General features: G+C 30.6%; 2 protein-coding genes across 2 annotated transcripts in view; both read left to right on the top strand.

Annotated features, from left to right (window-relative positions):
- LOC113514507 (uncharacterized) overlaps window positions 1-15225 on the top strand; it is a 33640-nt gene extending 18415 nt beyond the window's left edge. Inside the window, exons 3-4 of the mRNA XM_026898597.3 lie at window positions 5595-5770; window positions 14531-15225. Coding sequence (XP_026754398.2) covers window positions 5595-5770; window positions 14531-14728 — 374 coding nt within the window. The 3' untranslated portion in view covers window positions 14729-15225. The remainder of the gene's footprint in view (window positions 1-5594; window positions 5771-14530) is intronic.
- The window catches only part of LOC113514504 (uncharacterized), a 408650-nt gene that overhangs the window by 227192 nt on the left and 165243 nt on the right, over window positions 1-16215 (top strand). The window lies entirely within an intron of this gene.

Raw genomic sequence — 16215 nt, 5'->3', positions numbered from 1 at the left:
ATTTCGAAATGGCGACTGATGTAATACCTGAGAAGCTGTTTTGTAAATAAATAATGGAATTAATATTAGACTATAAGGGAGTATATACCATCGATTTAAAAATAATAATATAAAAATTGTGTTCAACAAACAATAATCGACTTCAATTGTGACAAAACCAGTTATTTTTATTTAAAAACTAAACTGCTACAGGGATTTTGATAAAATTGCTATGGGATCTCTGTAAGTATACCATAATAGATAAAAAAAGGTTTTTAAATAAGTTTTCAACTGTTGGATGTATGAGGTAACAAATATATAAAAAAAACAAACAAATTGATTCTTATTTTTTGGATTCAATTGAAAATTGACTAAGATTTAGTAATCACGTTTGCAATGCGGAATTGTGTATATTAAAATAATAAGATTTTTTATATAGAGTATCGAGTCTCAAAAACGGGTCAACTTTTTGTCAGTTAATTGTGAAATTAGCTGATTCATATTTTCATCACTGTTCTATGTACTTGCGCACACAGTGTAACTTAAGGGTATCTATATTAATTATTTAATAAATAAAATGAGTTTTTACGCATTATAGACCATTCCCAGAGGGAGACTTTGTACTAAAGTCGATTGCTTGGGTACCTCTGTCCCATTCGTGTTTCAACTGTGAAGCAGCTGTGTTTGCATGTCTGTGTTTAGGTTTGAAGGGTGGGATATGGCGTGAATTTACTGGGTACAGAGGAATAACACCTGAATCCTCAAGAATGGCAACGCATGGGGGGCAACATGGGCGAAACAGTATACTCTGTTATGTCCATGGTACTGCTCATGTCTATAGGCGACGGTTACCACTTTCCATCAGGTGGGCCGTCAGCTTGTTTGCCATTCTAAGTTGTATAAAAAAAAGCATTATAAAGGTAAAAATTATAAGACAAAATAAATGTAGAAGTTATAAAGGAATCACTTATATTTATCACGCAAAACCACCAAAGCCTAATTGTGGTTGCCAATCCGCTTGCCAAATGTGACAACTATTAACATAATGTACAGTTATTACTCAGTATATGGGAGAAATTATATTGCAAGTGTGCACGACGCACCTTTTTAGTTTCTTTTTAAATTTTATTAAAAAGATGTTCTTTTTATAATTTGAAAAAAATATTTTTTATATAATTATATTATCTTTCTAAAACACCGTGTTTCCATACCAGCATACAGTCCTTTCGCCCACAGCAAGGTTAAATGGAAATTTAAAAAAAATACACAATTTTTACTAAAATATTAATGGAACAAGAAAAACGATACGTAATCATTCGTAATTATTTTTATAATTATTAATTACTTTGATTTATATTTAATTATTAATTTACAAAGTTTACTATAAGTTAGTAGTGTCGTTCTTTTAAAATGATTAAAAATGGCAGCTATTTTAATTAATACATGTCCATTAATTTGTATGCAATACGTACATGTGTATATTTATAAAAAATAATTCCTAATTTAAATTAAAAAAAATCGAAAAATCAGGGAAATCTTCAAACCAATTACTTATAACATTGAAATAATGAGGCGTTATATTTTATTTAGAAACAAATATGTGTCAAAATTTAGTAAGGCAAATATCAAATTAGCTGACTAAATATTGCCTTGTACACTTCGTTCTCTAAGTATATAATTTAAGTAAGGAAGGTACATGTATTTTACAGAGTATCATATACGTAATTGGATGATATTTTTGCTTAGTAATTTACATATAAATAGCTTTTAATATGTAACTAATTATTGAGCCTGTATACTTCAAATGAATTCACCCTAGCAATTCCCGGTATAAAAGGTCCGTGTTGACAAGAAAGCAATTATTTCACAAACAGTCTCATTGAATTATTTCCATGGTGTGGTTTTATAAATAAATAACACTGTAAAATTATAATTACGGAAGACTAAATATCTCTTATAAAGGTTACCAAAATTTTACAGGAAATGTAACCGATAAGCAGTGGAATAATACAGAGGAATAATACCTGAGTCCTCAGAAAAGGTAATGCATGAGGGGTATCATGGGCGAAACAGTATACTCTGTTATGCCAATGGTACTGCTCATGTCTATAGGTGATGGTTACCACTTTCCATCAGTTTCGCCGTCAGCTTGTTTGCTATTCTAAGTTGTATAAAAAAAAGTAGTCTAAAGAATCTACAAAGTGAATGTAATGAAATAATGTTTTTCTCAAAATACTGAAATATAAAATATCCTAAATGTTGAGGCTTGTGCCTAAGAATACTAACTTTTACCGCTGATTTTGTCCGTGTGATCAGGATATGTCGATTGACCTAGCTAAATATTATTTAGTAGATAAATAGATTTGTGTTCGAATTTTTCAAAATTAATGTCATCAACGAAATATGATACGATTACGAATGATAATTTGAAATCAAATCATATTAAAACTTCTGGTAATACTATAAAAACTTTGCTTCAGAAATCGAAGACGTAAATTAATTTTCTTTTACTTTTAAGCATTTTTAAATTAAGAATCGGGTCGCGTACTTATTAGCGATTCTGTGAGTAAGACGTAGTAGTAAAATTACAGGTTAGCATAATATTTCAGTCACCAAGAATGGCAATGCAAGATGGATACCATGGATGTCATAATAAATTTTGTGATGTCTATTATGCTGTTACAGATGTGAACCATAGATAAACCATCATCTTCTTGTAAAAAAATCTCTGTTTACTTTAAATTACCTATTAACCTTTGTCCGTGGAATTGCAAATTAAATACTCCGGCAGTTTGTAATCACACGACTTCCCAAATCGATTATATAATTATAAAGTAGGCCTCATTTATATCTGTAACAAACTAATGACCCAGAATATTACTGTGAGTTAAATCATTAATTGGGAACATTCAAATCACAATTCGACAGTAGCCACGAATATTTACTAACAGGTAATATTAAAAAAAAAAATACTACAGGCACAGAAAATTCAAAATTTATTACAGTATATAGTACTATAAAACTAAAAAATAAAAGTAATTGATTTTATTGTCAATTCTTAATATACTGATGTAAAAATTATTACTCTAAGTAACATTTTTTTTATATAACTTAGAATGGCAAACAAGCTGACGGCCCACCTGATAGAAAGTGGTAACCGTCGCCTATAGACATGAGCAGTACCATGGACATAACAGAGTATACTGTTTCGCCCATGACATCCCCCATGCGTTGCCATTCCTGAGGACTCAGGTGTTATTCCTCTGTACCCAGTAAATTCACGTCATATCCCACCCCTCAAACCGAAACACAACGATGCAAACACAACTGTTTCACGGTTGAAACATAGAAAAGCAGATAGATAAGTTAGGAGATGTTGGTGTAATCGTGGAATTATTTTATTTTATTTTATTACATATATTAGGGAACCAAACCGTATAATTGTCATAAAAATAATATAAAGTAAATATTTAGTAACTGTTTATTACAGTCTAACAGGAGTACTTTATTTAAATCTCTAGTAAGGGCCTATTTACTTACCCTACGTACCTTACATATACATTAAGCTGTTTATGAAATTGAATGAAGCAAGATTGTGTGTAAAAATCGTAGACCTAATATAACATACGTATTAAGGGACATATAGGGACTAGTGTAAAGTAATATAAGTAAGGTTATGTATCTCTCATTAAAATTCTACAATACATAATTTTTATTTGAAACACTTACATGAAACGACATTAATCCATTGATCAAACAAACTTACCAAGTGATGTTCAATTTTAATTATTTTCTCTTCAACGAAGAGATTTAGGTAAAAACAGAGATTTTTCTTGAATTATATTAACTCTTTTTATAAGCAAAATACACAGGAGTTATTAATGAAACATTGACAGTAGTGTAAAAATAATAAAATTACTTTACTGAACTGGGTATTATCTTATGGAAGTCCATGTAACTGATTATTCCGTGACAATTATTTTGTTTAATTCCGCTACCATTATTATGCGTGTGTTGATTCGAAGATTGATTACTATTATTACTAATAGATATTTTATAACCTTCCATTTTAGGCAGGTGGAGATAAATGAATAATATGGAAGATTATGGAACGTCTGGTAGTAATAGTGGTGATCAATCTTCGAGTGTTGGCAGTCACATACATCCTAATGGTAGCGGAATTAAACAAAATAATTCTAATTAAATTACTAGTAAAATATTACTTATAAAATGTCTTGAAATTAGAAAATTGTACTAAACAAATTTTAATATTCGTTTGTAATCTATTTATGTTCATTGAGGTTATGCAGAATAATATGGAATTATGAACGTCAAATCCAGAACTACGAGGTCTTGAACTTGTGGTCCAATCCAATCACTAGAGAAATTCATTTGCATCGGTAGCATTTTGAGCGGAGCGTGAGAGATTAGTGCAATTCTGACCGGCAGGTGTTTGAAACGTCACTAATTAACGTATAATTGAAACGTGACACAGTAATGAGAGCGTAATGCTTTTACTAAAAGAAACTATGACAATATTTTTCGTCAATAAACCTCATTTTTAAATGAGATGGAATGGGCTTATTATAAACTTGAAAGGCTTGTTGCATATATCTCTGACGTTTGTCTCTAATTAGGATAGGCAGAATCAATGGAACCCTAAATGCTTCGATTCAAACAAACCTGTTTCGCTTCCTCCACATTCATAAATTTTTTTATAAATGCTCACCGGTTTGAGTTCTTTTAATTTGACCCTTCTTCAGCACGGCGCCTATTTGGTCATCATACGTCTATCTAAGGCGTCTCCTACCGATTACTCTATTCATTTTTGCTCGATAAATCTCTTTCGTAATTCTTCTTTCATCCATCCTCACTAAATCTTGTACATCTATGATTTTAGTATCGATCTGCAAAACAGTTCAATTTAATGTATAGAACTATCTTTCAGATTTTAAACACTCTTAAAGGTTCGCAGGTACTATGTTTAATTTAAAGTTCTTAATAAGCCATGGGGTTGATGGCTATACAGATATTAACAGCACCATGGGTATCACAATTGTATTGCCAAGCTTGGCAACTACTGGTTAAAACCTCCCCTATGGGAGAGGCGTATGTTGAGCAATGAACAGTTAATGGCTGATACGATATGATACGATATTATTTATATATAGAAACTTTATATATAGCTTTTAGCTATTACGTATATACCAAATTTCATAGTGATTAATTAAGTCGTGAAGGTACTGAACAATCAAACTCTCGTTTACTATCTTATTTGCAAAATCAGTAAGGGTTTATGAATGTTTATAATGTATTTATGTTTGAATAAATAAATATTTTATTTATTTATACATTCAGATTAGATGTGTATATTTATGTACTGTTCGCCTACAAATTTAATTAATTCTTTAATTATTCAACTTACTTTATTTTATACCTTTTAAAAATGTATATAAAAGAATTTTTTTACAGGGAGAAAATGCAAAATGCCCGATGCTATCGAGTACATCTATGTATCGTACAATTTTGAAATAAAGATTTAACAGAAAACAAGAGAGTGAGAGAGAAAATATGATTTAAACAAATAAAATAATATAAATAATAATAAATTGCAGGCCGTGGTAGAAGAAAGAAGTTGGCCATCGTGGTCCCGCTTCTCACTCTTCTAGCAGCGCTCAAGGCGAAGTTGCTACTCATACCGATTCTTCTGTCAGTATTCTTCATAAAGAAGCTGTTGCTGGTCGCAGCACTGTTGGTGCCGAGTTTGTTGAATACTCTGAAAGCTTGTAAGGTACGAATGTATATTTTATTTAAATTCTTTTAAACGACTTTCAGAAGGAAGACATTCGATTCTTCATTATTTTATGTATGTAAGTTACACGATATATACATTTTTACAACTTAGAATGGCAAACAAGCTGACGGCCTAACTAACAGAAAGTAGTATCGCCTATAGACATGAGCCGTACCATGGACATAACAGAGTATACTGTTTCACACATGATACCCTCCATGCGTTACCATTCCTTAGGACTCAGGTGTTATTCCTCTGTACCCAGTAAATTCACGCCATATCCTATCCTTCAAACCGAAACACAGCCATGCAAACACAACTGCTTCACGGTAGAAACACTAATGGGACAAAGGTACCCAAGCAATCGACGTTTGTGCAAAGTCTCCCTCTGGTAATTAATCCAGGCCCTTAAGCAAATGGAAATAAATTCTTCGATAGAATCGTTGTTGTTAGCAAGTTCATGAGATAAAATTGTTATTGTAAACGAGTTCATGAGATAGAATCATTGTTGTTAGGGAGTCCATGAGATAGAATCGTTGTTGTTAGCGAGTCCATGAGATAGAATGAGATTTTATTCTATTTCATAGTCTCGGTGGCTATAACAATTCCATTGATAGATTCCTTTGTCACTCATCTAAGAGGTTTGAAATGATTTTGATTACGTTTTTGATCATTATTATTTTTTATATCGATACATTAATTACGTGTTATGACTAAAACCGCCATATTTCTTTGCGGAGAAAAATGCTACGTGTCGCGAAGTAGATCTGCTCATGTATGTAGACACATAATGCCACATTCTAAATTTGAATATAAATCTAATATATCTAAAAAAAATGTGTATTTCATTTGTTTTAAAATAACAAAAGTTTGGATTATTGATCAACGTAAATTCTATCACGAATGTAGTCTTTGTTATTTCATTCAAAATAAATAAACTATAAATGAATCAGTTATGAATGCTACATAATTGTATACAGGCATACTGAAATACATTTATTTGTCCACATTTAATATCTCCATAGAAAAAATGCTCTGATCAATATCAATAGACAATTATATGTTTATGAATATAATTATAATTGTATTGTACTGGCATTTAATATGTAACCACAGAAAGTTGAGTCATCCATTATATGGTTACACCAACTTAAAGACAGTTATTAAATATACATGAAGAAGACTTAGATTCTGAAATCGATTTCGAAGTTAAAGTGTTATTTATACTTAGGAACTTTGGAAGATCCACTTATATACTACCTAGGAGCTTATTTTTCCCTAAAAACTTTGGTGGAAATTGTGTCTACAGCGTCATTGTACTGTATACATCCATCAGTACTTTCTCTCAGTTTGAAGAATTTAATAATAAATATGTTAGTGAAAACTTAGGGATATAGTGATATATTTTTTATTTATTTAGATTGACTTTATTTAGAGAGTATCTTCATAGTTTTTTTCTTTTTATTTGAGAGACAGATACCAAAGATCAGATACCAGAGGGAGACTTTGTACAAAAGTCGATTGCTTGGGTACCTCTCTCCCATTCGTGTTTCTACCGTGAAGCAGTTGTGTTTGCATAGCTGTGTTTCGGTTTGAAGGGTGGGATATGGCGTAAATTTACAGGGTACAGAGGAATAACATCGGAGTCCTCAGGAATGGCAACGCATGGGGGTATAATGGGCTGTTTTGCCCATGGTATCATAGGCGTAACAGTTTACTCTGTTGTGTCCATAGTACCGCTCATGTTTATAGGCGACGGTTACCACTTTCCATCAGGTGGGCCGTCAGCTTGTTTGCCATTCTAAGTTGTATAAAAAAAAAGACAAATATTATAATATTTTACTGAAATAGTTATTACTTTGCATAAGTCATATCACTGGTTATTTGATTACACACATACTAATGGTAGCGGAATTAAACAAAATAATTGTTATCTAATAACCACAAATATTACTTGTCTCTAAGGTCCATAATCAACATATTAAGCTGACATATCACATGTTATAAAGTGGTAATCACGAACACACATAATACAATGTAACGCTAATGGTATGCCACGTGGTTAATGGTAAATTGTAACAATGGAACAACTGAGCTAACTCCATTTTCAACTATTATCCCTTACTGGCACCCCGCCAGAGTATACTAATAGCATAGGCGGGCTTACAATTTAATTATCTTCATGAAAATATTATTATTATTTATTTATTTATTTTATTTTACATAACAAAAAATGTGCAAGTGGCAGCTAAGCATTGGCTAAAAACAGAAAGCGTAAGAAGGGCAGTGATTGTAAAAAAGATATGACAATTATTGTAGCATACTCATATAATATTCATATAAGAAATGCACATAAATAAATTTTTTTTATTACTTTTTTTTATTATTTTTATTACTTATTAATAATCTAATAAGTAATATAATAATATTATAATTAACTGTCTATCTAAAAATATTTTTATGTACATGTGTCAGTGATGGAAGATGGTAACCGTCGCCTTTAAACATCATCATTGTCATCATATCAGCTCTTAACTACTGTTGAACGTTGATCTTCCCCACAAAGAGGGTTTTGCCAGTAATTGCCAGGCTTTCAATTTTGATTGACAACCACAGTTAGGTTTTGGTGATGTTTAATTAGAAACACTGCTGCCCATCTCTCGATCATTAAGTTCCCTTAGTCGTCTCTTACACCACCCACAGGTTAATAAAAGGTGGCTCATATTATACTAAGACGACGACAATGGACAGCCTATAGCCATAAACATCATAAATATATATATGCATACACTGCAAATCCCATAAGAATATTTATATATTGACTACTCTAGAAACTACGATTTTACGCTTATTATATATCCTTTGTATATTCAAGTATATTTATAATGCACAGTCAGCGTAATATTAAAAATAGTAATCCTGGACCGATAATTATTGAAACAAAGCAAAAAAAAAAGTAATAACTACCCTATCATTACGCAGCAGTTTCCGAAGAAAAGGCTGGCGCCCTAATGAACCGTTCTCTTATTCGCAGAAAAACTTTTCCATCGTACAATATAATTATTCGAACAAAATTCCGTTTCAATTTTGTTGTTGTTTCTTTTTAATTCTATAAAACTTTTATATCTGCTTAAAATGCAATAGCGATTACAGATAAAAGTAAAGAGTATTTCGTGTTATACAAAATGTAAATTGATAAAGTCCTAACTGGTAAGTGAAACAAATACTTTTAACTCCTACCAGAGGGAGACTTTGTACAAAAGTCGATTGCTTGGGTACCTCTGTCCCATTCGTGTTTCAACCGTGAAGCAGTTGTGTATGCATGGCTGTGTTTCGGTGTGAAAGGTGGGATATGGCGTGAATTTACTGGGTACAGAGGAATAACACCTGAGTCCTCAGGAATGGCAACGCATGGGGAGTATCATGGGCGAAACAGTATACTCTGTTATGTCTATGATACTGCTCATGTCTATAGGCACGGTTACCACTTTCCATCAGGTGGACCGTTAGCTTGTTTGCCATTCTAAGTTGTATAAAAAAATATATATATAAAATTCAAACAGTAAACAACTCATCATCGTTATCTCAGCCATTATTTGTCCATTGCTGGACATAGGCCTCCCCCATAGACTGCCATAAGGAACGGTCCTGAGCCACCTGCTTCTACTGACTTCCAACAATGCATTTGACATCCTTACTCCATCTAATAGGGGTTCATTGTTTTTTTTTATGCAACTTAGAATGGCAAATAAGCATCCTACACTGCATTTACCCACTCAAGAACCTTTCTTTTCCGTCGGTTGTCGATTCTTCGAGCTATAAATAATAAACAGCTGTTATATTTTATAATTAAAATTCTTTTAAATTAGTATACATATTTAACAAGAAACAATTTTAGATCCATATTACATTGCAAATAAACTTTTCAAATGTTTTCCTAACTCGTCTAAATTTTTTTATGCGGTTACGTCACTGACTTTGACCGATTTTCACTATTCTTTTTGCGATCGATAAGCATTACTATCGTGGTAATCTTATAAAAGTTTCGTATTATTATTTAATTTGTTTCTTTTGCAGAATAAATTTCTAATTGTTGTGAAGCTAATCTACTTACTACGTAAACAACATTCAAATTTCAAATAGACGTATTTTTAATTTAATGTCTCATCGTAAAATCTCGTCGTACTTTGGCGTATTATTACAATTAAATTCGTTGTTTTACACAAGAAACAGGTATTTGAAAAAAAAATGTAACAGGAAAATGTACTAAAACAATCAATATTTATGCAGTAAACAGAAATGTAAATTAATATTATCAGACCCACTTGAAATACTTGCAAGCTTTTACAGATATCAGTACACATCAAAGCGGATAGCTTTTTTAAGATTACAACGATAATTTGTGATCGGTGTAGGCAGATAGATTTGTAGGTGTCACCGAAATGCTTACCGTTTAACGTATTCAGTTGATATATTGGCAATAACTATATTATCTCTTTCAATCGGATTTCCTATGCTATGGTCAATTACAAAATAACGCTACTAATAGTAATAAAACTCACTTATTCATATAAACTATAACCTACAAACTTATTTTAACTAGTACATTGTTTTGTCACTTTCTTTTAAATTAAGAATTTAGCACCAAAGTAAAAGACAAAACAATTGGTACTACGTAAAAAATAATACAAAGAAATTATTGATATATTGCACTTATGAAGTACAAAAAGTGGTCTTATCGTTAAAGCAATCTCTTCTCTACCCTCTAACAAAAGATAGTCTAACATTAGGTAGATGAGAAAAGAAAAGTATGGATGTAAGGCAATTATTTATTTATTTGATTAACTAGGTGAGTTTTACTGTCATACTTTTTAACTAAGATAAATAAATAACTACACAACAATAATAAAAATAATACTTGTATTGTAAATATCTGAACATAAGCATTAAGTGGTCATTTGAAAGGAAAAAAACTCCACCAAGTTGGAGGCAAATACGTCTAATAATTATATAAATATTAATAAAAAAAAAAAATATAGATTAATATTTTGAAAGATAAATTGACATCAGATTACTCCGTACGTAGATACAGAATACTCTCCATTTACTGTAATAAATATTTATTATTCAAATAAACTTAACTTACTTAACAAGTAAGCATTTTTGAATGGTCATTTTTTTTTTATATTTCTATTGCCCGGTTTAGAATGCAATTCAGCTGAGAAGAAGTAAAAAATACAGATACTGATCATAATATTAACATCATATATCTTATGTTGTTACAAGGAATTTATTTGTCCATTTTTGACCTCTTAGTGTCTTATTAGCTCGATTGATTCTCATTAAAATTTATTAGGTGTATATTTTTTATCTTGATCAATCAATTTATTGAAATAATGCATACGAAATCGCAGGTATAAAATAGTATATAACAATAAAAGTACCTTTTACTCCGTAATACAGTACCGACTGCAATTATTAAAGCATACTGATGTATGAACCAATGAACTATGAGACATTTCTTACATTTAATTGCATAACATCTTACTCCTCAGGAATGGTAACGCATGAGGGATATCATGGGCAATACAGTATATTCTGTTATGTCTATGGTATGGTATATGTCTATAGGCAACGATTACCACTTTCCATCAGATGGGCCGTCAGCTTGTTTGCCATTCTAAGTTGGATAAAAAAATTATAATATTTTAATTTAAAACACTGAATCGAGTAACTGCATATTTTTGCTCCACAAAGAAAAATAACAACCCTATTTGTTACAAATTTAATACAGTACTAACAGAAAAATATTTATATATTTATTTACACTTTATTGCACCAATTATAAAAATAATAAATAAATATTATTTTAATGAGGAGCGTTCCAAAAGGCCTTATTGCTAAGCAATCTCCTCCAGACAGCCTTTGGATACCCTTTGTTTCTTTTTTTGTTTTGTTTTCTTTTTTTTCTCAATGTCGTAGAGGACAGAAAAAGACTAAGGGTAGGTAGCGCACTATTGAATTGATACTAATATATATAAACATATGTACATATAAATACTCACACATATAATATAAACAAATATCTACATAAACATACTTAATAAGACACAACAGGAGGGAATGAAAGAGGAAAATGACGAGGAAACACGGGAATAAAGTACTTAAAGCAAGAGACAGTATAACTTAACAATGTTTAAAATATCCTATTTATCTAATTTAGAAATAATTATTAAAATTACTTTGGAATTGGTTACGCAATTGCATAATAAAGACCAAACAATACAAAAAAAATTAAAACTTTATTTTTTTGTATTGTTTGTTATGGTAATACTCCATTTTGTACCTGTTTCATCATACCATACCATATCAGCCGTTAACTTTCCACTGCTGAACAATGGCCTACCCTACAAGAGGGTTCATCCTCGACCAATAAGTTACCTTAGTCGCCTCTTACGACACCCACGGGAAAGGAAGAATTCCTACACCCCTTAACCCATAACTTTAAAATGAACAAATTATTAACTGGTACCACACGGTATATTTTTGTTTCATTATATAGGATACTTTTTATATACATACATATCCATCACGCCTATCTTCCATTTGAGTGGGCAGATATAATGAAACACCAAATGCTCCGATTCAAACAGACCCCTTTCGCTTCCTCCACATTCATCAATCTATTCGTATACGCTAGTCGTTTACATGTACTTTTAATTTAGCTCTTCTTCAGCACGTCGCCTATTTGGTCGACATACTTACGTCTAAGGCGACCCCTATCGATAACTCTATTCATTTATGTACGATAAATCTCTTTCATAGTTCCTCTATCTTTCATCCTCTCCAAATAATATTTTTTAATATGAATTAAATTGTAATTACTATAAGAAAATATAGAAAAACTACTCTCGAAAAAAGTAAAAATCTGATAATTGTATATCTATTTTGAGAAATTCATCTTCAATATTACAGCAATTGAAAGAATTAATATGTCTACGTGTCAAGTCGAATGGCATGATTTTAAATTAAAATTTTATGCTCGAGGCTTGGACTGTAAGTAGGTTGAATACCGGGACATCAGTTCATTATAGACTTGGAACTAGCATTATATTGTTTGATATTTATATAAACTAGTTGATCTAGCAAACGTTGTTTTAACTCCTACCGCCATCTATCGCGTATGTACATGTTTTCTTATGGAAAGAATAACTATTGTATCTGAAGTAGAAGTAAATAATGTATATTTACAAAAATCTGTTAAGTTGTTTCGGAGATTATCGTGAATAAACTTCTTGACACAAAATTTTTGTATAATAAAATTATAAATCAAAAAAGGAATAAATATTTTTAATTCGACTCTATTTCTACATGTATATATATTTATGTTATTTATATGATAGTTATGCACCTAGTAGTTTAGGTTAATTATTGCTAAAATGAGTTTTATTTATTTATTTCATTTATATATAGAATAGAACAAGAATTAATCGAAAGTTACTTTTATATTTTAAATTATAAAATTCATAATGCGTTATAAACCTAAAAATTACATTATTTTTTTATTATTATTCGACTGCACTTAGTCTCCAGATCTAGAAAACATGAAAGAGCAAAAAACATAAACCTGCTCGTAAATTGAAGTTAAGGATTTTATTTTTATTACTGCTTACATGAAACATTCAACGTGTTAAAGTGTATGAAGTGTTGAGAATTAATCAATTAATGATATTTATACATATACATATAGAAAGGTTCTTGAGCGGCGACTGTGTACGGGCAAACGCAGTGTAGGACGACCCCCCACTAGCTGGAGTGACGACCTGAATGCATTGTAGGGAGTCAGTGGATACAGGGGGCTCAGGACAGTTCTTTATGTCTATGTGGGAGGCTTGTGTCCAGCAGTGGACGGATAATGGCTAAAATAATAATGACGATGATAGATATACATAGTAGAATAAATAGATGATCGTTACCGCATGCAAGAAATAAAACATGACAGCCAAGTTGGGCGTTTTATTTCAATTCGAATATAATTTATTTGTATGTATGTGTGTGTATTTTTCTATGTGGTATGCAATAACCATTGTCAATTCTGAGCCTGATTTTCATAATTATTTTCACAATCAATAGAACTTTACTCTCGGGTAGATTTTACCTGATAGGGGGAGATCTATATTCAGCAGTTAACCCTTCTTTGCATAATGGTGGAAATTTCCATCATAACACTGAATGCCCAAATTATATTTAAAAAAACAAGTTCACTTTAAGTTGATCGTGTCTGGATACCTTTTTAATGTCCATTGCAGAAAAAAAAAACAGCTGTCAAATTTCTTTTTATAACCATTTTTTCTTTAATTTTAAACATGAATTATATCACCTCGATTTATTTCACCAATAAAAAAAAACATGCAAAGAAGTGTTAATGATTGATATGATGATGATGGTATTGGTGTAACACTTCATTTGTCTTATTTTTTTTTAACTAACTTAGAATGGTAAACAAGCTGACGGCCCACCTGATTGAAAATGGTAACCGTCGCCTATAGACATGAGCAGTAGCATGGACAAAACAGAGTATACTGTTTCGCCCATGATACTCTCCCATGCGTTGCCATTCCTAAGGACTCAGGTGTTATTCCTTCAAACCGAAACGCACATCTCTCTCATCATTCTCACATCATTTGTTTAAATACTATATAATTTTTTTTTTTTATGAAAATAAATATTAAATTATAATTCTCATTTCATTTCCAGCATCATTATCCGATGTCGCACTACTCCTATTTCGGCAGCAGTGACAACTCCGACTTCAGTTCTGATTACGGGAACAGTTACGCTTATTCCTCCGGTGGCGGTTACGGCAAGGACTGGGCTTCGAATAGGGCGTATCATCCTAAACACAGACCTTCGCCAGCACCTATGTACATCACTGCGCCGGGAGCAGCTGCATAGTTTCGTCCATTAGGTTTATATACTACTAGTGACCCGCCCCGGCTTCGCACGGATGCACACTACATCTCATCACATTAGAAATCTCTAAAATTATCAGTATTTTATATTATACATATAAACCTTCCTCTTGAATCACTCTATTTATTAAAAAAAAAAAACCGCTTTAAAATCCGTAGCGTAGTTTTGAAGATTTAAGCATATATAGGGAAGGACAGATAGCGACAGCGACTTTATTTTATATTATGTATACTATTATTACTTTTTGTTCATCTAAAAATCATACATCTAGATGAAGTATTGAGTATAAAATAATGTCCCAAAAAAAGGTTAACCTGTTGACAAGTTCTACCGCCGTTTTTACATATAGGATGTTTAAATATTAAATCTATAATAAAAATCTATAATTTAATAAGATAATTTAATAAATTGTACAAAAAACTGGTTTTACAATATTGATAAAATAGTAAATTGATATTATATCAGTTAAAAGTCATCAGTTACCAGATTTACAAATTAAAAAAAAAAAAAAAAAAACTTTTTTTTTTTTAAGAGTTGATAAAAGCATTAGTTGTATGGTCTATTCGATGGTATTGGTATCATGCATACGTACTGATGCGCTTTTTTTCTTTAGACTTAGAAGGCTTTTATTGAAAAAAAGATATCGTTCTTCAAATTATCCTAACATTTTTCAGGCCTATGTAATAGGAAAATTGAACATATATGTAATCTGTCTTATTTGCCACCATTATACTTATAAAAACTAATTTAACATTTTTATTTCTAAAAGTTCTGCCTACCTGTATTTATACAATTATTAAATTTTTGATTTTTAATAATAAGACAAAAATTATTTCTAGATTATAATACATTGTACCTATTTTTTATCAGGACTATGTAATAATTTTGTAAAAGATTATGTGCATGAATATCTAAAACATTTTTATTTCTATAAAGTTGGTTAAAAAATGCCGTTAAGGTAATTTTTTTATATGTTCAATGTATTATAAGTATTATAAACAATTTTTAATATTAAGTTTGATAATTTTGCGTTACAATAGATTAGATATTTATGTAAATTAATCTACCTATATACATACTACGTACAACAAATGTATGTTTCAAGAAAGTATTTAAAATAATAAAAAAAAAAGATTATAAATCATGTTACATCCAAAGAAAATAATTTATGATTTATTGACCAGTATTATTATATTGACTGATATATTCATTATACATGTAAGAATATTTATTTAGAAAAAAATAATTTATTTTAAATCATAATTTAGAATAACTAATTTATTTACAAACTATTTATTTTAGTTTTAGGAAAATGTACAAAGGATTGTAATGTCCATATTATTAATAATAAACATATGGTAATATTAAAATGTTTTTGTGTAATCTCATTTATTTATTTTTATTCCAATTCTACTAGTCTTACTAATATAATAAATGTGAAACTTTGTAAATATATTTGAATGTATGTT

This window comes from Galleria mellonella, unplaced genomic scaffold, assembly GCF_026898425.1.
Source record: "Galleria mellonella isolate WM207_F2 unplaced genomic scaffold, CSIRO_AGI_GalMel_v1 utg35, whole genome shotgun sequence".
Classification (NCBI taxonomy): domain Eukaryota; kingdom Metazoa; phylum Arthropoda; class Insecta; order Lepidoptera; family Pyralidae; genus Galleria; species Galleria mellonella.
This window is presented reverse-complemented; position numbering and strand designations above follow the sequence as displayed.